The sequence below is a fragment of the Sminthopsis crassicaudata genome, chromosome 5 (assembly GCF_048593235.1).
Source record: "Sminthopsis crassicaudata isolate SCR6 chromosome 5, ASM4859323v1, whole genome shotgun sequence".
Lineage (NCBI taxonomy): Eukaryota > Metazoa > Chordata > Mammalia > Dasyuromorphia > Dasyuridae > Sminthopsis > Sminthopsis crassicaudata.
Genome location: NC_133621.1, coordinates 7,146,413 through 7,171,161, shown reverse-complemented (window position 1 = coordinate 7,171,161; position 24,749 = coordinate 7,146,413). Strand labels below are relative to the sequence as shown.

Genomic DNA, 24,749 nt, shown 5'->3' with positions numbered 1-24,749 from the left:
TAGCTAGTTGGCAATTGGAAAAGACTTCCTAAGCTCTAATATCCTTCCATAATTAATCAAAAGTGAGAACAGGGAACCCGAGGCCGGCTTCCTGTGGGTATCGTGGAAATGAAAAACCTGTCTATAGTGTATGGATTTTTTCCTCCCTAGAATCTAATGAGCCTGTAGCCCTTTTCTAGGAGGTTGTAAATGCTCAGGCCTCTATGAGATAGCCCATGAAAAGAGTTTTACAAACTTGAAAGCCTCTGATAAACCTCCATCACGAAGAGGGGGATGAGGGTGCTGAAGGGGGAAGTCAGGGAGCACAAGAGATTGGAGACACCATGGTGTAGACTGCTTCCAGGAAAGAAACATCAGCGAGTTTGGACACATGTGGTCAGTACTTTCTCTCTAAGATTTTCCTATGACTCTAATGAGTCTTCGGTCTTCTTTCCTTTAGGGCGAGCTGGATAAGAGACATCGTGGTGGCCGTGAGCAGTGATAACATGGACATGATGAGGGCTATTGTCCAGCGCTACGGCCATCAGCGAGTCACTCTGGTGGAAGCCGGCGCCACCCGCCATCGGTCCATTTTCAACGGGCTCAAGGCCTTGGCAGGAGACCAGCCGCACTCCCAGCTGCCCACCCCCACAGTTGTGATCATCCACGATGCTGTGAGGCCCTTTGTGGAGGAAGATGTGCTTGCCAGTGTGGTCGCCGCTGCGAGGGACCACGGGGTATGTGTCTGCTCCTCGGGCTGGGGCAACAACTTTAGGCCGGATGGCATTTCCCCAAAGGGTTAGAAGAAATGTCCGATGCTAAAAGCCCAGGGAAAGGCTGTGGGGCTCAAGCATCCAAGGGGGTGGGGCATCAGGGAAGGAGCCTAAGGAAGCGCTGTTCCCCCTCCTCCAATAAAGTGAAGGCAGACATGGATGCCCCAAAGTGAGAGCAGGGAGGGTTCTGGGAAGTGGTGGCCAGGCTACCTCTAGGAGAAGAATCCCGTGTTCCTAGCGCTGGATTCATGGTTTACACTAAATCTTCTTTGTTCTTGCCCATTCAGGAAAAGGGCCTCCCTTTCTCTGTGGACTTTGTATTCATTCAGCAAACATGTAGTTTTTATTTAACTGTTCAGAGCAGCTGGGGCTGGCTGGAGAAGGCCAGGAGTTGCACGTGGCCTCCAGCAGGCCAGACCATGCTGGTTTCCTCTTGTGGTGTCCCAGGTAGGGAACCATGGGGCAACCCTAGACTTTTTAGCAGGGAAGATTCCAGAAAAGGAAGTGAGGGTAGGCCATGTCTAGAGCAGAAAGTCCAGGCAAGAAAGGCTTGGTTTTTTGTTTTTTGATTACACCAATAATGTAATTCTGAGGAGATGGTGAATAAGATATTATTGTTTGTTCTGTTGTATGTTATCTTGCCTGAGTTCGAAGGGAATAGAAAGGGACAGTGTTGTGGTGCAGTGGTTAGAACTCTGAGCAAGGAGTCTGGAAGAACTCGCTTCAAATCTGAGCTTTGTGACCCTGGACAAGTCAATTAAAAAACAAACAAACAAACAAACAAACAAACAAACAAAAAAACCAAACAAACCTCTGTGTGCCACAGTTTCCTCAACTGTAAAATGGTATCCTTTTATGATCTCATAGCTCCCCAGCTTTGCACGAGAGAAACTGCTCAAGAATGGCCCTCAGAGGTTGATGTGATGGTTTTAGAAAAGGGGGACTTGCTTTTTCTTTTTTTTTTTTTTTTTTCATCGTGTTCTCTTTTAGTGGCCTGCTAAAGCTTAAGGCCTTTTTCTCAGAGTTGTGTTTTTAAATTCACCAAATAAACAACACAGGATTGCAAAGGAAACTATTAGTGAAAAAAGACCTCTTTCCTCTGTGCACCCCAATCCAGGCCATGCATCCTCGGGGATTTCCCTAAGTCCCCAGAGTAAGAGCACCTATCTTGGAATCTCATTAATATTACATGTGATCCAATCTTTTTACAGATGAGGAAACTCTGGTCCCAGAAGGCCTGTGACTTGTAAATGGCAGAGCCCAAATTTGAATCTCGTTGGCTCTGATAACAAACCCAAACTTCCCTTGGCTGCCTGCCTGCTGTTCCAGGGGACCCTCTGCACCAAGTCAGGGATCACAGCTGCTGCTTTGTTGCTGTGAGGTTGACCAGGGACGTGAGTGATGCTACAGTTGGGAGATTTGAATCCTGGTTTTGATGCTTAGTCTCTGTGTAATTGGGGAAAGTCCTGGGCCTCTCTTGGCTCTGGTTCTCTCCCTAGGTTTAGGATGAGGGCCTTTGAAGGTCCTTCCCCACCCCCCAGTACATGCCCCTGACATAGAGTACTTCAGCAGTTAGGAGGGACAAAAATCCATCATTCTTGCTTGCCCAGTCCTTCTGACATTCCCACCAGAGCCGGCCAAGTCCCTTGTCTGGGAGCCTGTCCCTTTGCTTTTGTTAATTAAAATGGCAGTATAGGATCTTCACACTGTATGTCTGTCTCCAGTAAAGCTCATAAATTATGCATGAAGGAGCTCTCTGAAATTGTTCCTGGTTCCATTAAGAAGGTCCCTTCAGGGTTCCGTAGACACAACAAGCTTCGGAACTCTGGGCTCCTCTTGAAATGTTGCCTTTGATCTTTTGGATTGTGAGCCCAGGTCCCCAGTGACCATCTCCTGCCAATAGGTTTAGAACGTTCTCCCTCTAACAGCTCTGAACAATAAGGACAGGAAAAGATGAAAATAATTAGTGGAAAGTTTTCATGGTGATTAGACTCTTTTCTTCTGAACAATTTCCCATTTGTCCTGCGCCACTGCATACTAAGTGACATAGAGGGAGGGGAATGGTGGGAGGCGCAGACCCAGCCAATGATGGTATGTGTCTGTTTTTCAGTTGGTTCCTAGTCCAAGGCTCCTAATGCCTGAGTCACTTCACTCTTGGTGCCTTTCTGCCTTCTGCTCTTAGTCTAAGCTCTACCCAAAGTTCCTTTTCAGGTCATGAATTCATTACAAAGTTAGTCAATTAGTCATCGAGCATTTATAAAACATAAAGTTCCCTCCACTTATAATCAGAGGACTTGGGTTTGGATCAAAGTTGGGAGGGAACATTCATCCCCTCTCTAATAAGTAGCCATCCAGCTGTTGGTGGTTTGTGTGCAATCACTACTTGTGTGACCTGTAGAGGCTTCAGACTTTAGTGTTCTCCTCTTTAAAGATCGTCATTCTCCTTTCTGGGTCTCAGTTTCCTTATTTGCAAAATGAGGGGGTTGGGCTTGATGGTCTCTCCTGGTCCTCATGTCTTACATTATACCTTTCCTAGGTTAGCCTGAGTAAGCTGCTTAACTTCTTTTGGACTTAGTTTCCTCATTTTTTTATGGAGGGGTTGAGTTGCCAAATGAAAGAGGACTCGGATTTATGTTCTGTGTTGCTGGAGAGGGACTAACAAGGAGCAATGGGTTAAAATCCTTGAATACTTGATAGAGAGAAAACTACTCAATGATCAGCACCATCCCAAGGGACAGCGCTTGCTGGGGAGGTTCTTTAGATAGTACTTGTAAAACACTTAGCACTGGCACATAGTAGGTGTGTTTGTATAGTGTTTGTTGTATTATTCCTTCTCCTGGAGGGACCTTTGATTGAAGGCTGGATGACCACTAGTTTGTTGTAATGAAGGGAAGATCCATTGTTCAGTTGGCTTTGTGTTCCCTGCTCACTTGGAAGAGCTGTGATGGTAGCAATGTCCACCCAAAGGTTCCTTCCAGTGTTAGCTCTCTTTGGCCAAATAGTGAGAAGGTGATAGGTTATAATTGGAAGTGAAAGTTCTGCAGTATCCTCAGGCAAATCCATTATTTGGAATCAGGGGAAGAGAAATTGAATTTCCTTGTGTTTTCAGAACTTGGGATAAGGCAGTAGACTTGACTAGAGGCAGGAAATCTAGATTCTAGCCATGGCTCTTCTGCCTTCCAATTGTGTGACTTTCGGGCCTTGGTTTGCTTGTCCATGAAATGGGTTGATGAGGGCAGGTAAATGGCATGGTCACTGAGGTCTCTTGCAACTGCCATGTTTTGTGAATGGGTCTGAGTAGTTTGCAATAACACAGCAGGAATATCGTTGGTGTTCTTGCTTTATTCTCTACTCCATGTTCTCAGGTAGATTGCAGCAAAGCAGATGGCTCTGTTCCCCTTAGCTTGGCTCAGTCGGAGACTCCAAGGATTCCAGCTTCTCCTCTGGCTGCTCCAAACCCCCCAGGATTTTCAGTTTGGCCATGGGACAGGACACAGGGCTGGCCAGTCGGGAGACCTTAAGGCCTGAGCTTCAGGTTTGATGCTGTTCTCAGAACTCCAGGCTCACATTATTGAGGGGAAGCCCTGACCAAGCCCTGGAATTAACATAGGCTGCCAAAGGCTAGTGACCATCTATAGGATAAGAGAGAAATTGTGCTCATCGTTTGTGATAGGAAAGATCGAAACTGGTTTGGGGGAAGGGAAAACCTGGGTCCGAGTCTTGCCTCTGACTCATCTGGCTCTAAGACTCGGGGCAATTCCTTAACTTCCCAGACAATTCTGCAGGACTGCAAGTGACCAGGATGCATGGGGCAGGGGGCATTTCTACCACTAAGACTTCTTTCTGGTAAGGCAATTCTATGACCAGCCCTATCCATTCTTTTCCCTCTCTCGGTGGGAGAGAATCCTCATCATGTTCTTTTCATTTATTGGGGCAGGTTTTATTTTCTCCTGTTAAAATATAAATTCTTCGAGGGGAGGGTCTAATTCGTTTTGCCTTATATGTTTGTTGTCTCTTCCAGGGGTAGCCAAGTATAGCATCCTTTTACAAAAATAGTAAAATTTTATTTTTACAAATACAGGCAAAGATAGTTTTCAGTATTTACCTTTGCAAAAAAAGTGTTTTTTCTCCTTTTCTCTTCTTCCCAAGATAACAAACAATCCGCTGTAGGTTAAACATGTTCAGTTCTTCTAAACATATTTCCATATTCATCATTCTGTGCAAGAAAAATCAGATTAAAAGAGAAAAAATACGAGAGAAAAAAACAAGCAAACAAACAGCAACAACAAAAAGGTGAAAATACTATAGCATCCTTAATGAATGTTTGTTCCCTATGATGACATTGCTAGCTTAATATATGGTGATTGTCTCTTAGGGCAAGCAGCTCAGTTATGTCTATAACACTCCAAAGCTCAACTCACTGAAGCAAGTTAAAAGGAAGTGGAATTACAGTATTTTTTTCTGTTCTCTAGGAGGAAGATATAGTTAATGAAAGGTAACATATCCACCTCCAGAGAGAGAACTGATTAACTCTGAATGTAGCCTGAAGAAGACTTTTTAAAATTTCTTAATTTTTCTTCTTGGCTTTTTGTTGTGGTTGTTGTTGTTGTGTTTTTTGTTTTTTTTTTTTTTTTTTTCATAACATGGCTAACATGGAAATGGGTTTTGCATGAATTCTCATGTATAATTAATATTATTTTGCTTGTCTTCTCAAGGGAGAAAGGGAGAGCAGGAGAGAAGGAGAGAATTTGGAATTCAAAATTCTAAAAAAAAGGATAGCTAAATTTTTTACATTAAATTAAAAAAAATATATATACATATATCTATCTCTCTATCTATCTATCTATCTATCTATCTACAACTTAAACCTTTCACCATTTTCTGATCTCTACTCACCCACTGATTGCTCACTTTGGACAATAAAATCCTTATTTCTCTGCTGAAAGTGCTTTGAATGAATGGAATTTCCATCCAGTTTATGTTATTCAAAGAAAAGAATGAAAGTCTCCCACTAAAAATGTGAGATATTTTAATTTTGTAATTATTAGTGATTGTGTTACCTTTGAAGATGCGAATTTATAAACTTATTTAAGTGGTCTTTCAATAAAAACAATCTAGCATCTTGCGATGGTGATTATGAGGTGGGAGGCCTTCTTCTGTTGGCTATCATAATTTACAGGATCGTGGGTGTCTGGGAGAGAGACCCACATGTGGCTACCTGCAAGAAACATCACTGCCTTAAGATTGCTAACATTTTGGACATGGATGGTTGAAGGTAGAGGTCTTTTATCTTATGGTCTGTGCTGATTTCTCTTGCTTAGATTTGCAAATATCTTAGTGGATCAGGAAGACAATAGTCATTGGGTGGCTGAGCTTCTGAGCTTGGAGTCTGAGCTCCTTTTTATAATTTCCCAAGGAGACATTAATAATAACTTGTCAATAAAGCAGTGTTTGGTTAAAAACAAAAACAAAAACAAAAAACTTCCAAGTGTTGATATAGATAGAAAATGAGACATACTTTTGGAGATGGCCTCTTTAGGAAATTTTTTTTAGCTTGACTATTGCACGTTGGTTGCAAGGCACCTTGGCAAAACAGTTATTATTTACATCTTGTCCATTTTGTGCAGTGGAGAATCTAGGAGAATGGAGATCTTAAGAACCAAGATTTTGAGCTGGAAGTGACCTTGGAAGCCGTCTAGTCCAATAAGTCCCTTGGCAGTCTTCATGGATGTCTATTGAGTCATGTATAAATGGGCTACCCTTCAATGGGGGCTCCCAAACCCCAGAGAGTTCCTGAGTAAAAGCCCTCATAAAGCCTTGGGTTTATTTTTTCTTTCTTTGGACATTCAATGAAATAGAGTGTTTTATCTTCTCTCTGCCAGAGGAGGATGCCTTTAAATATGATCCTTGTGTTGTTACACTTATCCCTTAAAAAAAATAGTATTTATTTCATGTCTCCAGCCAAGTTTAGATGTCTGTAATGCAATTGTTTTGCCTTCTCTGTGCAAATGTCTTCCTCTCCTGTGGTGGTCATTCATGCTACAATCTAAGGTCAGCGTGTGGCAGGACTGCGTCAAGGGCTCACTTAGGGCATTGGGATAGGGCTTTACAATGCTCAGGGAGCAGCTAGACGGTGCAGTGGTCAGAGCACTGGACTTGGAGAAGACTCGTCTTCTTTTTTTTTTTTTTTTTGGCTAAGGCAGTTGGGGGTAAGTGACTTGCCCAGGATCACACAGCTAGGAAGTGTTAAGTGTCTGAGGCCAGATTTGAACTCAGGTCCTCTTGGCTTCAGGGCTGGTGCTCTATCCACCGTACCACCTACTGCCCCGAAGACTCATTTTCTTGTGTTCAAATCTGGCCTCAGGCACTAACTAGCTGTGTGATCCTGCGAAAGTCACATCACCCTATCAGCCTCAGTTTCCTCATCTGTGAAATGAGCTAGAGAAGGAAATGGTGAACCACTTCAGTTTCTTTGTCATACACAACAAAAGGAGGAAGAAGAGGAGGGGTTGAGGGAGAGGGGGAAGACAAAAGAGGAAGAGGAGAAGGAGGAGAGGAGGGGGGAGAGAGGAGGAAGAGCAGCAACAACAAATTTGTGCTGCTATTTTATTACTGCAGTCAAGGTTTAAGAAGGCAATTTGCCCTTGGAACACACAAGTAACTTACAATATATTTGAATTTCTCATGGGGATGATTGATATTTCATGGTGTGGACCTAGGCTTACTTTCATCGGTTTAAGCTCTTACCCATAATCTGATTGTAACTACTAGGAAAACAACTTTGTATTTCTAAAATTTCTATAATTAAGAACAGTGCAATTTATGAATTTGCTAATTGCTGTTTCTTCTGAAATATTGCCCTGTATTTGACTGCTAGCTGGAATAGAGCTGTGTCTTGGATAGGCCCTCTTGGACTCCTCAGAAACATGTTTAATTGATGAAAAACTCAAACCTTATTTGGAGGCAACTTGTTCAGTAACGTCCAGAGTCCCAGGAGCCACTGTTCATTATTTGTGTGAGCGTTCCCCCTGGCCATGGGAAGCATCACATACAGGTCAGAGGAAGTTGGAGAACTGGATGGTACCATGGAGAGAGCCCTGGTTCTGGATCCAGAGGCTTAGGTCCAGCTTTTGATGATCAGCTCCTGGCCAAGTTCTTTCCTCTTGCTGGATTCACCCGCTTTGTCTGACAAAAGAGATGCTCAGACTAGAGGATGATGGGAGGCATTGAGGGGTAGTTGAGATGACAATTCTGGAGGTGGAGGACCTCGGTTCACATTTTTTCTATTACAGATATTACGTTTGAGAGCGAGCCTTTATGCCTGGTCCCTAGTAACTTCTCTATAAAAGGGGGGCAGGTTGGAGCATCTCACCAGTGTGATCTGGTCTAGCTCTGTCCCTTCCTTCAAAGACAGATTGTGTGTGTGTATGTATGAACAACTTTAGGGCTTCCAAAAAATGGAAGATTCGATGCTCATGTTAATGGGGCTGTTACCCCAGGAGCACTGCAGGAGAGTGGGAAGCACTAAGGGGATGTCTGGAAAAAACTTGCCTTTTCATAGAAATTAGGTGTGGAGACAGACGATATTTCATGTCACTGTTAATTTTCATCTTGGAGACTCAAAAAATGTGTCTTAAATTTACCTAATCACGTCATGTGTCAGTGAAATCTTGCAAATAAATGGCCGCTAGCTCACTCTTGCTTTTGTAAATAGCTCTTTCCACATTGTGTCAAGGCTCTTTCCCAGCATCCTTTTTTCTTTCTCATCAACCAGCACTCTAACCTCTTTAGGGGGTGGACTTCTTAGTGGTCACTGATTATGAATGCTGAACCTGGAATGGAAAAATCTTTCCTCCTTTTTCTCTTGGATGGTCTCCTGGGGGGCTGGTGCGTGGACTTCCCTCATCCCCTGTTCCTCTGAGAAAGCCTGCTGGATTCAGGGTGACATCAGGGGTGAGGATGTTTTCTTTCTCTGGGTACAAAGTGTCACTTTATGGTCTTTCCTTGTATTCTATAGGCAGCAGGAGCTATCCGGCCTCTGGTATCCACGGTCATTACTCCTTCTGCAGATGGTTGTTTAGAGCAGTCATTAGACCGGGCCAAGCATCGAGCCAGTGAAATGCCGCAGGCTTTCCTGTTTGACGTCATCTACAGAGCGTATTGTCAGGTGAGAATTGAAAGCCATCAAGGCTTAGTTTTTTGTCTTATTGAAGAAACTTTTATTAAGAGCAAGATGTAGATCTTTTGAACAAAAATTAGAATTTGAACAAAAATTAGAAAACCATATTCAAAATACTTGGTTTTACCCTAGACCTGTAGAGACAATTCTTCTCTCTCCAGAGTTATGAGTGAATTCTTAGTTGCCAAATCCAGTGGCCTTTTCTCAGCCCTCATTCCCCTTGACCATTGACACTATTGATCACTCTCTCCTTTTTTTTTTTTTTTTTTTTTTTTAAATAAGAACTTGCTTGACCTTTATTCATCCTACAATTCACACATCAAATAATAACAGAAATGAAAAGGTCATTCACAGCAAGTGGCAATAGTACTGGCATTATATAAACACTTGGAAAACTCGCTCTCCCAACTCCTAGCCTGGTTTTTTCCTTTCTTTTTTTAAATTAAAGCGATTTATTTTTCAAAACATACGCGTGGACAAGTCTTCAATATTAGCCCTTGCAAAACCTTGTGCTCCATTCTCTCCCCTTCCCCCATGCCCTTCCCTAGATGGCAAGTATTACAATATATGTTAAACATGATAAATATATATATGTTAAATCCAATATATGCACACATATCTATACAATTATCTTGCTGCACAAGAAAAATCAGATCACATCAGTAAAAAAAAAAAAAAGAGAAGCAAAATAAAATGCACATGGACAACAGAAAGAGTGAGAATGCTATGCTGTTGTTCACATTCAGTTCCTACAGTCCTCTCTCGGGGTGTAGATGGCTCTCTTCATCATTGAACAATTGGAATTGGCCCGAATCATCTCATTGTTGAAAAGAGCCACATCCATCAGAATTGATCATCATATAGTCTTGTTGTCACCATGTATAGTATTCTCCCAGTTCTGCTCATTCATTCAGCATCAATTCATGTAAGTCTCTCCAGGCCTCTCTGTATTCCTCCTGCTGGTCATTTCTTACAGAACAATAATATTCCATAACATTCCTATACCACAAATTATTCAGCCATTCTCCAAATGATGGGCATCCATCCACTCAATTTCCAATTTCTGTCCACTATGAAAAGGGCTGCTATATACATTTTTGCACATACAGGTCCCTTTCCCTCCTTTATGATCTCTTTGGGATACAAGCCCAGTAGTAACACTGTTGGATCAAAGGGGATGCACAGTTTGATAACTTTTTGACCATAGTTCTAAATTGTTCTCCAAAATGGTTGGATCCATTCACAATTCCACCAACAATGTATTAGTGTCCCAGTTTTTGCACATCCGCTCCAATATTCATCATTATCTTTTCCTGTCATCTTAGCCAATCTGACAGGTGTGTCATAGTACCTCAGAGTGGTCTTAATTTGCATTTTTCTGGTCAATAGTGAGCTAGAGCACCTTTTCACACAAATAGAGAGAGTTTTAATTTCTTCATCTGAAAATTGCTCGTTCATATCCTTTGATCATTTATCAATTGGAGAATGTCTTGAGTTCTTATAAATTTGAGTCAATTCACTATATATTGTATAAATGAGACCTTTATCAGAACCTTTGAATGTAAAAATGTTTTCCCAGCTTATTGCTTCCCTTCTAATCTTTTCTGCATTAGTTTTGTTTGTACAAAAACTTTTTTAACTTAATATAATCAAAATTGTCTATTTTGTGATCAATAACGATAACTAGTTCTTCTCTGGTCATAAATGACTTTTTTCCTTCACAGATCTGAGAGGTAAACTATCCTGTTCTAATTTGTTTATGATATCAGTCTTTATGTCTAGATCATGAACCCATTTCAACCTTATCTGAATATATGGTGTTAGGTGTGGGTCAGTGCCTAGTTTGTGCCAAACTAGTTTCCAATTTTCCCAGCAATTTTTGTCAAATAGTGAATTCTCATCTTAAAAGCTGGGACCTTTGGGTTGGTCAAACACTGGATTGCTATAGTTATTGACTATTTTATTCTGTGAACCTAACCTTTTCCACTGATCAATTGCTCTGTTTCTTAGCCAGTGCCAAATGGTTTTCATGACCGCTACTTTATAATATAGTTTTAGATCTGCTACAGCCAGGCCAACTTTGTTTGCATTTATTTTCATTAATTCCCTTGAAATTCTTGACCTTTTGTTCTTTCAGATGAATTTTGTTGTTATTTTTTCTAGGTTAGTAAAATAGTTTCTTGGGAATTTGATTGGCATAGCACTAAATAAATAGATTAGGTAATATTGTCATCTTTATTATATTTGCTCAACCTATGCAAGAGCAATTGATATTTTTCCAGTTGTTTAAATCTGACTTTATTTGTGTGGAAAGTGTTTTATAGTTTTGCTCATATAGTTCCTTACTTTCCCTTGGCAGATAGATTCCCAAATATTTTATACTGTCAATAGTTATTTTAAATGAAATTTCTCTTTGTATCTCTTGCTGTTGGATTTTGTTGGTGATGTCTAACAATGCTGATAATTTATGTGGATTTATTTTATATGCTGCAACTCTGCTAAAGTTGTCGATTATTTCTAATAGTTTTTTGTTGATTCCCTAGGGTTCTCTAAGTATACCATCATATCATCTGCAAAGAGTAATAATTTGGTTTCCTCATTACCTACTCTAATTCATTTAATCTTGTTTTCTTCTCTTATTCCCATTTCTAATATAATACTGAATAGCAATGGTGATAGTGGGCAACCTTGTTTCACCCCTGATCTTATTGGAAATGTTTCCAGATTATTCCCATTACATATGATGTTTAGTGATGGTTTTTAATAGATGCTACTGACTATTTTAAGGAAAAGTCCATTTATTCTTATACTCTCCAGTATTTTTAATAGGAATGGATGTTGGATTTTATCAAATGCTTTTTCTGCATCTATTGAGATGATCATATGGTTTTTGTTAATTTGGTTATTGATGTTGATGAGCAATCAGGATCCTTTGTGAAGATCTTCCTCCAAGAAAATGCTGCTTGAAGATGGCCACCAGACACTTTCTGTGGCTAGCATGCCACCCTTGATGTTTGAATTCTGCGTCCCAGCTTTGGGGCTGTCCCTGATCAGCCCAGGGACTTATTGATGATGAGCAATCCATGAACCGCATCCAGCCACCTCTCAGGGGTTCTGGAGGTTCAAGTGAGGTGATCAGTGAATCACCAGCATTTCTTAGCTGCAGCTTTGGGTAAAGCTTGTTCCGAGTGTGAAGTGCACAAAAAGGAAATACATGATTTAAGTTTTCTCCGAGTTCTCCTTCTAATGGGGGACAGCACACAGAGGATGTGGCATCTTCAGGACAGTGGAATGGGCCCCTGGTCCGATCTTCAGTGACATTTCCACAAAGAAAACTGTCTCCCTTCTAGGTGTCCAGTAGGGCTGCTACTAAGGAGTTGGGGGCTGAGGCACCAATGGGGGGTGCCATCTGTACAACAGTTGTCCTGGATGATGGCTGTGGGGATGCTCTGGAGGCAGAGCCTTGGTGGTGGTGATGGAAGCTGGACCTCACCTGCCTTTGCTGGCACTTAGTGGGATGATGTCCCCCTTCTCTATCCTCTCAGGGTTGTGGGGGATACTCTGGAAGCAGGGCCTTCCTTGGTGGTACTGGTGGAAGCTGGACCTCACCTGCCTTTGCTGGCAGTTGGTGGGATGAAGGACCCCTTCTCTATCCATCCAGTTACGGTTGTGGGGGGGTGGTCAGTGATTTGGAGACCTTGGTATTTCTAGGGCTTGTGGACATAATGGCCCTGGGCATTCTCCATCATGACAGTTCAGGGGGTAGTGATTTGAGCACCTCTCGTCTCAGAACTGGGGACAGGGCCCCTCATGGCCTCAGGGAGGCCAGTTTGCTTGCCTAGGTAATACATGCAAAGCTTTTTTGAGCCTCTCTGTCAATGGTAGTGGTTGTAACCATCCCATTCCCCTCATCTTTTTTGATTGTCGTGGGACAAGTTCTGAGGAATTGTCCTTTTATTTGCCTATTCTAGAAGTTGCTCTAAGAATACTTATCATTTCTCTTTCTCCTTTTTAGCAAGAAGACATTAGTCTTTTTTTATCATCCCTTAGGGCACTTGGATTTTATTAATATTATGAAATTTTTTGTGGGAGCTTTCCAAATCTGTTGGGGTCCATTTCATATTTCAGAAAGTAGACATTCAGCCTGATCTTGCCTATGTGTTAATTCTCTTACCTGCATTCTTCCTTCAGCTTGGATTGCAGAATGCTGGGAAGTAGCTTGATGTATTTAGCTTAGCATTCCTTTTGGTAATTTCAATTGTCTTACCTGGCTGTCTATTGGTGTGGCCCTTTCCCATAAGTCCAGTGTCACCTTTGGATTTAAGCTAAAGATTTGTATCTCTCTCCTTTGTATATATTGAGAATTTTATGTTTACTGACTCTAAAAGTTAATCTGATTTAATTGTAGAGTTTAAGTATCATGCATTTTCTATCTCCCTGCTTCCTCCCAATTTAGGCGAACATTTTCATGACCTAGGACAACAATATGTTCATATAGAATCGCTGAACAATAGTTGTGTGGATTTGTGGGTGGAAGTGGAGGCCTCTGAGATGGTGATTTAGGAGCAGGTTCCTGTTACCAGAAACCATGTAAGCATTTTCCTTAAGGGATCCAGATGAAGTGATCTAGGTAGATTATCCAAGAAAAAGAAGATTCATCACTGGAAGCTGGAAAAACTTAGTGCTTACTACGTACCTAGCAAGACCTGACCTGGCAATGAGAATTCTCTATCAGAAACCATGATTGGAGCTGCCCAGGGGAGCCTCCCATAGTACAGTGGCTTTTCAAGAGCTAGAAAGGGTTAGGATGGACAAGTTACACAGGGATGTGTGTGTGAAATGGGGATGGGATGGAGAATGGACTTGGGCCATCCACCAGAGTTTTCTTTAAATAAAAGTGACTAATAAAGGAGAAGGTTGTGGAGGGAGGATGGTATCAAATTGAGAAAGACCTTAAGTGCCAGTCTGACAGGCATTTTGCATTCAAAGTACCAAATAGACTACTTTATGTTTGCCTCTCATAATCCTTACCTTCTTTCAAAGTTCAGCTGAAACACTCCTTCTTCTGGGAAGTCTTCCTTGATTGCTTCCACTTCTGGTTGTCTTCTTCTAAAAGTCCCCTCTATTTACTTTAAATATTTTTTATTTTTATTGTTTTGAATCGTAATTTATTTTTCCAAGTAGATGAAAATATAGTTTCTAACATTTAGTTTTGCAAAACTCTGTGTTCTAAATTGTTTTCTTTCCCCCTTTCTTCTCTCTTTCCCAAGTTAGCATGCAGTCTGGTATGGGTCATACATGTATGATTCTTCTAAATATATTTTCACATTTGCATGTTGCACACACACACAAAAAACCAGATCAAAAACAAAACAAAAAACAAAACAAAACATTGGAAAGAAAGAAACAAACAAAAAGGTGAAAATACTCTGCTTTGATCCACATTCAGTGTCCATAGTGCTCTCTCTGATGTACATGGCATTCTCCATTTCAAGTCTATTGGGATTGTCTCGAGTCACAGCATTGCTGAGAAGAACCATTACAGGTGATCGTCAACTTGTTATTACTGTATACAGTGTTCTCTTAGTTTCTGCTCACTTCACTCAGCATCAGTTCATGTATGTCTTTCTAGACTTTTCTAACATCTTCTTGCTCATCATTTCTTATAGTACAATAATATCCCATAACTTATTCAGTCATTCTCCAACTGATAGGCACCCGCTCAGTTTCCAGTTCCTTGCCCCTACAAAAGGGGCTGCTAAAACAGTTTTGCACATGTGGGTCCTTTTCTCTTTTTTTATGATTTCTTTGGGAAACAAGCCCAGTAGAGACACTGCTGGACCAAAAGTGCACAGCTCGACAAACCTCTGGGCATAGTTCCAAATTGATCTCTACCAACTATGGACGTATTTTACAACATTTACACAAATCTATCAATGAGCATTTTTAAGACGCCTCTGTGCCAAGAACTGTGTTGGACACTGGGGCTAAAGGACTGATGTACAACTGTGAGCTGCTCCTGGAGTTTGCAGTCAAGCTGGGGAGACAGTATTTATATTTGTAGTATATGTGCTACAGACACAGGGTCATTTTTTTGGGGGGGAGCAAAGGGTGGGAGTGGATCAAAGAAGGCTCAGTGGAGAAGAAGGAAGCAAAGGAGACATAGGCAGGAAGCACGAGCAACTACCTTCCAGCCTGTGGAAAGGCCCAGATGTATGAGACTGAGGAACAGGAAGAAGACTGTTTTGGCTAGACCAGAGTGCATGGGAAGGAGTATGATGTGTTATAAAGCTGTGTATTTATTTATTGTTGTTCCCACTTAATAGTATTTTATTGCTTCCAATTATATGTAAAGATAGTATTGTAAGATTTCAATTTCTGTTTTTTTTCCCTTCTTCCCCAAGATGGCAAGACATCTGATATAGATTATACATGTACAGTCATATTAAGCATATTTCCCCATTAGTCACATTGTAAAAGAATCAGAACAAAAGGGAAAAACCACAAGAAAGAAAAACCAAAAATAGTAAAAATAGTAGAAAGCTATTTATTTTAGATACTTAATATACAGCTATTATATATTTTTTTCAGCTTATAGGCACCTATTTTCTCTTTCTCCCACCGCCTTATTGGAAACCAAAACAAACAAGTGAAACGCTTTTAGTAAATATACATTGTCATATAGAACTGATTCATCCATTTGATGTGCCCTAAAATGGGCCTCTTATTCTGTGGCCTCCCCTTGGCTGGAAATGAGCAATAATAGCCTTCCTCACGGGTCCTCCGGAATCCTGTTTAGGTCCCTGCGTTCTCTTAAGGTCCTTCAGGGTGGTTGTTAAGAAACATTCATTTTGAATATAAGGAAAGGTAGGTTGGGGACAAGGCTTTAAACATGGAACAGAAGAGTTTTTGTACTTGATTCTTGAGCTAATGGAGTCATTTGAGTGTCTGCCCTGGGGGAGTGTCGTGATCCCGTCTGTGCTATAGGAAGTTCACTTTGGTGGCTCTGAGTGCAGTGGGAGAGAGGGGCTTCCCTTGGAATAGAATCTCTTTGAGGGAAGATGACGTTTCATATTTCTCTTTGTGTCCCTAACATTGAACTCAGGGGTTGGCTTATGGGAGGTGCTTAGTCAGTACTTCTTGTTTGCCCAAATGGTCACCTTTATGTTTTCGCGGTGGGCAGCCCTTTGTCCAGGGGGGTGTATCGTGAGCACCTCATTAGCTTGAAGAGTAAGTCAAGAAAAAACTTTCCCCTGGAATTGGTCCAAGCACATGATACCAGCACAGCTCCAAGCTCAGAGGTTCTGGAAGGGTAGCTGGGAGTTCTGGGCCTGCCTCTGACTCGGGCATTGTGGATGATCTCCTGGGAGCATCTGGAAGCCCACCCGAAGGCAAGCTTTCAGGTCATCAGCCTAGAGTGACTCTTGTGGCTGAGCTGAGAGCAGGACAGAAGAGGAGGTCAGTGTTCAGAGACATGACTGAGAATTCCAGGGAGCACGAAGCAGCTAAGAAGCAGGGCTCCTCAGAGGATTGTGGGTGAGGCGATGGGACCTGGGCCAAAGGAACTTCAGAATGCATGTGCCATTCAGGGCTTTCTTTACCCCCCCGAGTCATTCTGTGTGGACCCAACAAAAAGGGATGGCAGTGACCATTGGATACCACTTATCTTTCTGACTTTGGGCCTCCCTGTGGAAAACTGGAAGGACTTCTGCCCTGAGAGGAATGCTAGTAGGTTTACTCAAACATAAAGAATTGAAGTCACTTTTTTTCCTCCTTTCCTTTTTTCTTTCAAACATACATAAATAAAGCAAAAAACAAAAGGATCTCTCCACTTCTTAGAGATTCCTATCACTTAAGCCTCTGGGTAAAGGAACATAATAACCACAGAATTAAAGGATTATAGCACAGGAACTGGCATTCACATCCCAGAGCCTGCCCACACCCCATGCGCAGGGGGCAAAGCCCAATGATTGTTTGAACAAACGGAGCCTGTATCCCGGCCTTGCTGCCAACTCATTTGGACTTTTTCTGACATAAGACAGGAAACCTATTGAAAAGATGGGAACAGGAGGGGGTTAGACCACATGCCCTCCAAGGCCTTTTCGAGCTCGGAATCCATGATCCTCCGAACTTCTCACAAATAATGACGTTTTTGTCTACAAGAGCCACAAAGCAGAATGACTTTCAGAATCATTCTCAGAAACAGTCTGAGGAGTTGTGGTCTCCATCACTGCCCTTCTCCTCCCTCCCAGTGATCTATTCTCCTCTGAATTGGGACCTAGGTAGTTCCTTCTCCTCTTCCCAGCAACAGGGCAGACTCCTTCCTCTGGTAGGGAAGTGGAAGGATGGAGATAGTCTGGAAGGGATGATGAAGTCCCAATGGGATGGCTGCAGCCGAGAGTGAGCCTGAGCAAGGGAGCGCTGGAGGGATCATGTCACTCATTCAGCCTCTAACTGAATTTCCCTACTGTTTTCTCTTGGAGCTAATATTCACTTTGGCTACTGATGAATGCTAGAAGGCATGCCACTTCATTAACCACTTATTTGCAAGGATTAAGTACTGGAGATAGAAATAATAATAATAAAACAACTAGCCAGGCCCTGCTCTCGAGAGGCTCCCACTCTACCTGAGAAAGACAGAACATGTTAATGTGAGGAGCAAGAAGGCACCAAACAAAGCCGAAGATAGAAGGGAAGTAATAGGCCGTGGCAAGAGAAACTCCATTAAGGAGAACTGAGTCGAGAAGCAGACATGGAAGGAGTATTCAATGGACTAAATGGCTGAAGGATGAAGGAATGATCAGGAAATAAAAGCAATCCTCTAAGGTGGAGAGCATCGTCTCCATTTTGCAGATGGGAAAACTGTGTCTCTTAGAGGCTAAGTGACTTTCTTATGCTCACTTAACTACCATATGTGGTGGAATTAGAATCCAGGTGTCCCAACCAATTGCAAGAGTGACGCTCTTCCTACACAGCCGGAGTGGCTGGAATGGAAGGAGAGTCTCTAGCAGGGAAGAACTGCCACTGTAGCACCCTGGGTAATCCCATGTCAAGCCAGTAGTCCTGTGGATTTAATGCTAGAAGCAGGATACAATGAGATCACTTTTTACACATGCTTTTAGTAACATGATACCGATGTGTCTTGTGAGGATGCTTCAGGAAATGCTCCGACACTTGCTGCGTCTCCCTCTTCCCTTCTCCATTCTTTCCTTCTGCCCCATCAGCGCATCCCCCGCTCCCTTCCACTACTTGTTTGTACATTTGTCTGTACATATCTAGTATCTTCCTGTCTGTGTATATGTTGATTTTCCCCAAGAGACTGTGAACATGCTGAGAACCGAGGCTGTCTCATTTTTTTATTCTCAGCACCTAGCGCAGTGCTCGGCTAGTAATTGCTTATTGATCAACTGATTCAGTTCCTGGTTCTCCGAAGGAAAGTGGTGAATGCTTATTGGCTGGCAGATGGGAGCCAGGACTTGGCTCCCCGATGCCTTCAGGGCTCATGATTGGTCTCCTATCTGGCGTTCTTGCCTCCAGGGTCCTACAGTCCTGGGAACATGATTAAGGAGCATAAAACCATTTGAAGTCATGATGTATCCCATGTGAGAACCAGTTCATGTTAGCGGGGCTGATCACCGAGTCTGGGCTCTTCATGGGCTGGTTCTTCATTTAGAGGGATTTCAGCTGCCTCTCGCCCTTGGTCTCTGGCCTGCCTGCCCCTCTGTGCCCCGGCTTCCTTGGTCCCACAATGCCTTGCCACCCGTTTCCACATAGCACATGTGTGTCTCTGAGTTGGACAGAGGATGTATTGCTGCCCCAAAGTTTAATATCTAGCAAAGAAAACCTTTATCAGTTAATCATGGCTGGTACCACATGTGCACGTATGGGGACCACCTTCCCTTGGGCCTGATTGCTGCTGTCCCATCCCTCGGCTCCCCAAGTTTTACCCAGGGTTGAGTAGCCCAGGCCCATATAGCCCGAATGCCAGGTCAGAATCAAGGTGTCTGGCCAATGGAATCATTCTGACCAAGATGGGGTTTGCCTCAGGCTTTTTATGACCCGCCTCCTTAACCCTTCCCTTTGGGTGTGGGGGCTTCGGGACAGCACCGCTTGCTCTTGTTCCCCAACATGTCCTCCCACTCACCGTGGGACCATTTAGATGAACATTTCTTGTGTTCCTGTTCTAATCTGCAAGGAACTTAGCTCCTAGATTCTCTGACCCTGGGACCTGTTTGATACTGGACAGGAAAGACCTTCCTATTGAATCTGGTATTAGATGCTTGCTACCTGTGTAATCCTGGGCAAGTCACTTAAACTCTGTCTACTTTAGTTTCCTCAGCTGTAAAATGGGCATAATAACGCACCTACCTCCCAAAGATTTATGAAAACCAAATCAGGTGATATTTGTAAAGTTCTTTGTAACACTTAAAGTGCGATTTAATTCCTCCCTTGGGGCAGTCACAAATGATCCCAGCCAGGCGATGTCTGTCTCACCTTGGCCCATCCTCTGTCCTGAAGCCCAGATGGGAATCGTGTGTATTTGCAGGGCAGGTGTTCTGTGGGGCCTGTTGGCTTTGGACATGATGGTCACATAGACACAAAAATGAATGGCCTGCTTACTAGTGGAGCTCCAGGTTGGGCAGAACCCATTAAGCTAGAAAGGCTTCAAGAATTGACCCTTTAAAAATCATCGCTGTTATCATTCTTAAAAATAGGCCGATGAGTTTGGACTTTATTGGGTAGGCAATTAAAACTCACTGAAGGCTTTTTGGCCTTGGAGTTAACAGGATTAAGGATGTGCTTTAGAAAGATTCCTCCCCAGCAACGTTTCAGACAGACTAGAAGACTAAAGACAAGATGGCCAGTTGGGGGCTGCTGCCGTACTACATATAGTAAGCTCCATAAGGGGCAGATGAATGCACCCAGTGTTTGGCATGTGGTTAACACTTACTAAACGCTCATTCACGCGACGTTACAGCAATTGTACATATTTGATTAGGCCCAGTACCCGACACGGTGCCCTCACCAAAGCAGGGACTGAGCAGACATTTCTAAAATGGAATTAGGATTTTAGTGAGTTCTCATGATTATCTGATTATTGGCCCTACTGGGCTTATTGATCACCATTGGTAGAAGAGGGCTTTTTGTTTGTTTGCTTGTTTGTCTGTTTTTTTGTTTTTGTTTTTGTTTTGGCCTACGCCAACTCTTGAAGAACTAGTTTCTAAGGTGCAGAGGGACAGTGATCTGCATGGTGAAGGGATCCATAGAAGTGAATTTCTGTGTTCTTAAAGTTGATGCGGTATTAGCTCTGCTGTTTCCATTTTATGGAATTATTACAGGCACCCCCCTATGCCTTAAATGACCTTATAAGTATTGTAATTTTCCTCTCGGTTTGGCTTTTGTTTTCCCTGTAGAATGCCAGCTCCTGGAGGGCAGGACCTATGTTGCCTTTGTCTTTTTATTCTTGGTTGGTTGGCGGTTGTCCTTCTTTCTGGGATGGAGTCTTCTCCACAGTAGGTTTTTTATAAGTCCTTGTTGGATTGAGTGGAATGGAAGACACTGACTAGCAGAAAGTGCTACTTTCTTTCAGAAGCCGGTGAAATCGCCATTTTCCAAAGTGGCGTTTGCTGCCATTTTCTGGCATGTTGGAGTCCCCCTCCAAGTCTCATTGTACCACGTTGGCGAATTGCTTTCAAGGGTTGTCCTCGTTCCCACTTGTTCTTCAGGATCTTTGTGTCTTAACAGGATTGGAACATCTGGCTTTGAGACGCTAGACAAGTCACAAAACTGAACCCGATCGACCTGAATGTCGTGTGGAAGACGTCCAATAGCAAGTGTCTGCAAGACCAAGCTAAGAAAAACAAAAAGAGGAGGCAGATAGAGGACGCAGAATAGGTGCGGGGACAGGAAGGTTTCAGGGGTATAATGGTACTCGTTACTTCCTTCCTGTGGTTTGTCCTGAATTCAAAGCTTTGTGTATGATAGAAAAATGGGGGCTTGGGAAACAAATCTTTCAGTTACAGGAGATTACTGGAAAGCTCTTGTGTTTGTGTTTTTCTGGTAAGAAAAGCAAAGGTGGGGAATGGAATGCATGGGAAATTATGCACAATAGAAATACTTACTCTGTAATAAGCAGGAGGCAAAAGGGCCTCTTAAAGATGTCAAGGGAAGTATGTTTTGTTACATCTCCTAAAATCCTATGCTCTTTGTGATGTTATTTGGAGAGGAAAGCCGACTTAGGAAAATGAATAGCTTTGGAGCTGAGAGATGTAGAAATTCCTTCCCTTGAGCTCTTAGACTATGTATTTCAAATTAGTGATTAGTACCTGAGGGTTGGGGAGGAGGTACAAAGTAGGAGAGGAACTCCTGAAGAGTAATTAGCAATGGAGCTCCTCAAGCTGGTGTGGATGATAATGGGCAGGTGTGGGCTTCCGGAGCATGATACATGGGATCATAGATGATCAGACCTGGAAGGGGCCCTATGGTCTGCCAGGCAACTCTGCTTTTGCTTTATTTTATATATCAGGAATCAGAGTCTGGAACCAACGTAAAAGTGAGGGAAATTTGACCTGTGCTTTGGCTTATGACCTCTTCCCACCTGCTCATCCAGTTCAAGTCCCATAGAGTCCTCCCTTAATCCAACTCTTGCATTAAGGATCTTGCAGCTTGTTGGAGGCCTTGTTCCATATGCCACGGATGCCAATCCAGCATCAGAGATGCCCATCTATTGTCCTTTTCTCATGGTCCGTGATTTGCCCCCAACATTCTACTTGTCTTTGATGTCTTTTATGCCATTACTCCCATCCAAGTTTTTACTGGTTGAATGAGGAGGTTATCTTCCAGAAAGCAGTTTTTTCAGAAATGATGATGTTCTATATTGACATAGAGGATATTACTATTAAGACTCGGAATTTACATACAAGGAGCATCTTGGGATTTTTGAACAGGACAGTTTCCCATGAAACAGATTTAAATAAGAGAACTCACTAAAATCCTAATTCCATTTTAGAAATGTCTGCTCAGTCCCTGCTTTGGTGAGGGCACCGTGTCAGGTACTGGGCCTAATCAAATATGTACAATTGCTGTAACGTCGCTTGAATGAGCTTTTAGTAAGTGCTAACCATATGCCAAACACTGGGTGCATGCATTTGGCCCTTATGGAGCTTACTATCTGTAGTACGGCAGCAGCCCCCAACTGGCCATCTTATCTTTAGTCTTCTAGTCTGTCTGAAACGTTGCTGGGGAGGAATCTTTCTAAAGCACATCCTTAATCCTGTTAACTCCCAAGGCCAAAAAGCCTTCAGTGAGTTTTAATTTACCCAATAAAGTCCAAACTCATCGGCCTATTTTTAAGAATGATAACAGTGATGATTTTTAAAGTTTATAAAGTGAGTTTCCTTCGATTCCCAAGGAATATGTAAGTATCCATCCTTTCTTTATGGATTTTTATTCCCTTTTAAATCTTTCTCTCCGACTCTTTCAAGTCAATGGCTCTTTAGAGACTTGGAAATCTCTTTTAAAGATGGAAGTGATTGATGCATCTTTCCTTAAGAGTTCTCTCACTTCCCTTGTTTATACAAGTAGGACCCGGGAAGGGAAGGCGTATGTGTCTTGGACATGCGGATCCATTTGCAGTGGGTGGTGTGGTGCCTCAGATGTCTGTGTCAGTGATACAGCCTTCATCTCGAGTGTATCACAGTTCATCTCATCCACTGCCAGAAACGGCTGAGAGAGAAAGCGGAGCTTTTAACTTGTGGTTCAGCCTATTGATCTGTTGCCTAGAAAAGTCATCCATAACTCAACAGAAGGGACTGTTAACTCTCTAGTGATTTTAATGTTGGCATCTCCCGGCACGGCTATTGTTGTTAAGATTAGTCATGTCTGAAATAGTTCTGTGGGATCCACCTCTGGCAGAACTCCATTAATGCTCTTTAGGGAATAGGAACTGATTTTTTCTTGTTAGAATGATGATTTATGAGGTTCTGGGGTCCTGCCTGCCTCTGCATCCCTAAAGTCTTGGGGGCAATGCTGTGGCTTCCAGTGCTTCCTGTTATTCCAAGTGTTGCATGGGAGACAATTGCATTTCTGCATTCACATGATGAGGGAAGTCGGACTTCAGTGAGTCTGGGAGACGAGGGGATTGTTTTCTCCCAGACCTTGATTTCCCTTTCAATATTTCTCCACACTCAAGTCCTGGAGGTGCCATTAAAACGAATAGATGTTTGGGCAGGATCACTGGAATTCCCTTGAGAGTGAGCTGGGGAAGACTGCAGCATGAAAGAATAGAGGGACACCAGAGTTTGGGAAGGACTCCAGTAGCACCATGGTGTAGCTCCTCATCCCAGCGGGCTTTGGGGTCTGCATGTTGGCTACTCCATCTGTGTTCTTTTTTTTTTTTTTTTTTTTTTTTTTGTTCCAAAGGTAAGTTTACAAAAATGATTGCTTGACCTCAGTTAGGGAGACCTGAATTTAAATTCTGACCTCAGACATTCATGATTTGTGTGACCCAAGCAAGCCATTTAATCCATTTGCCTTGGATGACTTAGTTCTAAAATGGGGAGCAGACCACTTATCTTGCAGGATTGTTGTGAGATTTAAACAAGATAGTATTTTTTTTTTTGGGGGGGAGTGCTTAAACAGTTCTTGGCACATAGTAGGGGCTATTTAAATAATGATTCCTTCCCATTTAAGAACTTTTTAAATTCCAATTTGACGAGCCTATTTCTAGAACATTTGCCTCATGTGTAATGAAGTCGGGTCTATTTGATCATGCTCCAAGAGCTCCTGACCCACCTTATGCTCCCTATTTTAGTCATCTCTGTAGTTAAAGTGCAGTGACCTTGAAAGGCTGCACAGAGTAGCATATTCAAAACTGGCTATTTTGATTTTAAAATGATCCTGAAAGGCTTGTAAGAAGATTGGTCAAATCTCGGAGCAAGTGGAGAAACATAAATATTTCTGCCGCATATTTATAGTCTAATACAGATTTAAACCGGGACACAGCAATAAGAAAAGGATTAATGGCAATTTTAAATTAAAATTTAATGTTAAATTTTTGATAACCTAAAAATTGAATTAAACATTGAATTGAAAATATCAAAAAAGAAACAGGTTGTGTGGAGGGCAGGCTGTAGACTCAGTAGAAATCTGGCTTCAGATCCACACTGGTTTTGTGGCCTTGGATAAGTCACATAACCTCTGGTAGATCTCTAAGATTATAAGATACAGAGCATGTGCAGACCTGCATTGGTAGAGGGGCTTGCCTTCTCTGGGAGCTTCAAATTAATTGTGTCCAGTCCCCAGTCTGTTGCATTTATTTAGACTATGTTCTGTATATATTTTCATGTGAACACGCCCCCTCTTCAGTAGCTTCTGAGCCCCTTGAGCTCAGGGGCCATTTCCAGTGCTCAGTATGACGTGTGACACATGGAAGAAAGTGTTTAATGCTTGCGCCATTAATCCCAAGGTAGGATGAGGAAGTGGACTGTGGAACAGCCTCACCTGGCTGTGCCATTGATCCCAAGGAAGACTGAGGCAGCAGACTGTGGAGTAAAGGATCCATGACCTCCAGCAGTGTGGTGACCCACCAGTGGTGTGTCATCAGTGTCCATCAGCTAAAGGCAGCTGGCTTTTGTACAGTGCTGGAGAGCATGGGGAGAAGGTGGTTACATTTGTTGACTAAATATTGGCTTGGATTTGAGTGGTCACCACCTTACACAAACCCAATAAAATCTCATCACAGACTCAAAAAACATTCTGCTTTGTATTCCTAGGGTCAAGCATGGGGACTTAATAAGATGGTTAAATAAATGCTTGTT

At 42.5% G+C, this 24,749-nt stretch overlaps 1 protein-coding gene across 4 annotated transcripts in view; it reads left to right on the top strand.

The window, feature by feature from the left end:
• CRPPA (CDP-L-ribitol pyrophosphorylase A) overlaps positions 1-24,749 on the top strand; it is a 261,917-nt gene that overhangs the window by 33,747 nt on the left and 203,421 nt on the right. For all 4 annotated transcript variants that reach the window (XM_074266599.1, XM_074266600.1, XM_074266598.1 and 1 more), the window contains exons 2-3: positions 440-716; positions 8,770-8,919. In XM_074266599.1, the coding sequence (XP_074122700.1) occupies positions 440-716; positions 8,770-8,919 (427 nt within the window). The remainder of the gene's footprint in view (positions 1-439; positions 717-8,769; positions 8,920-24,749) is intronic.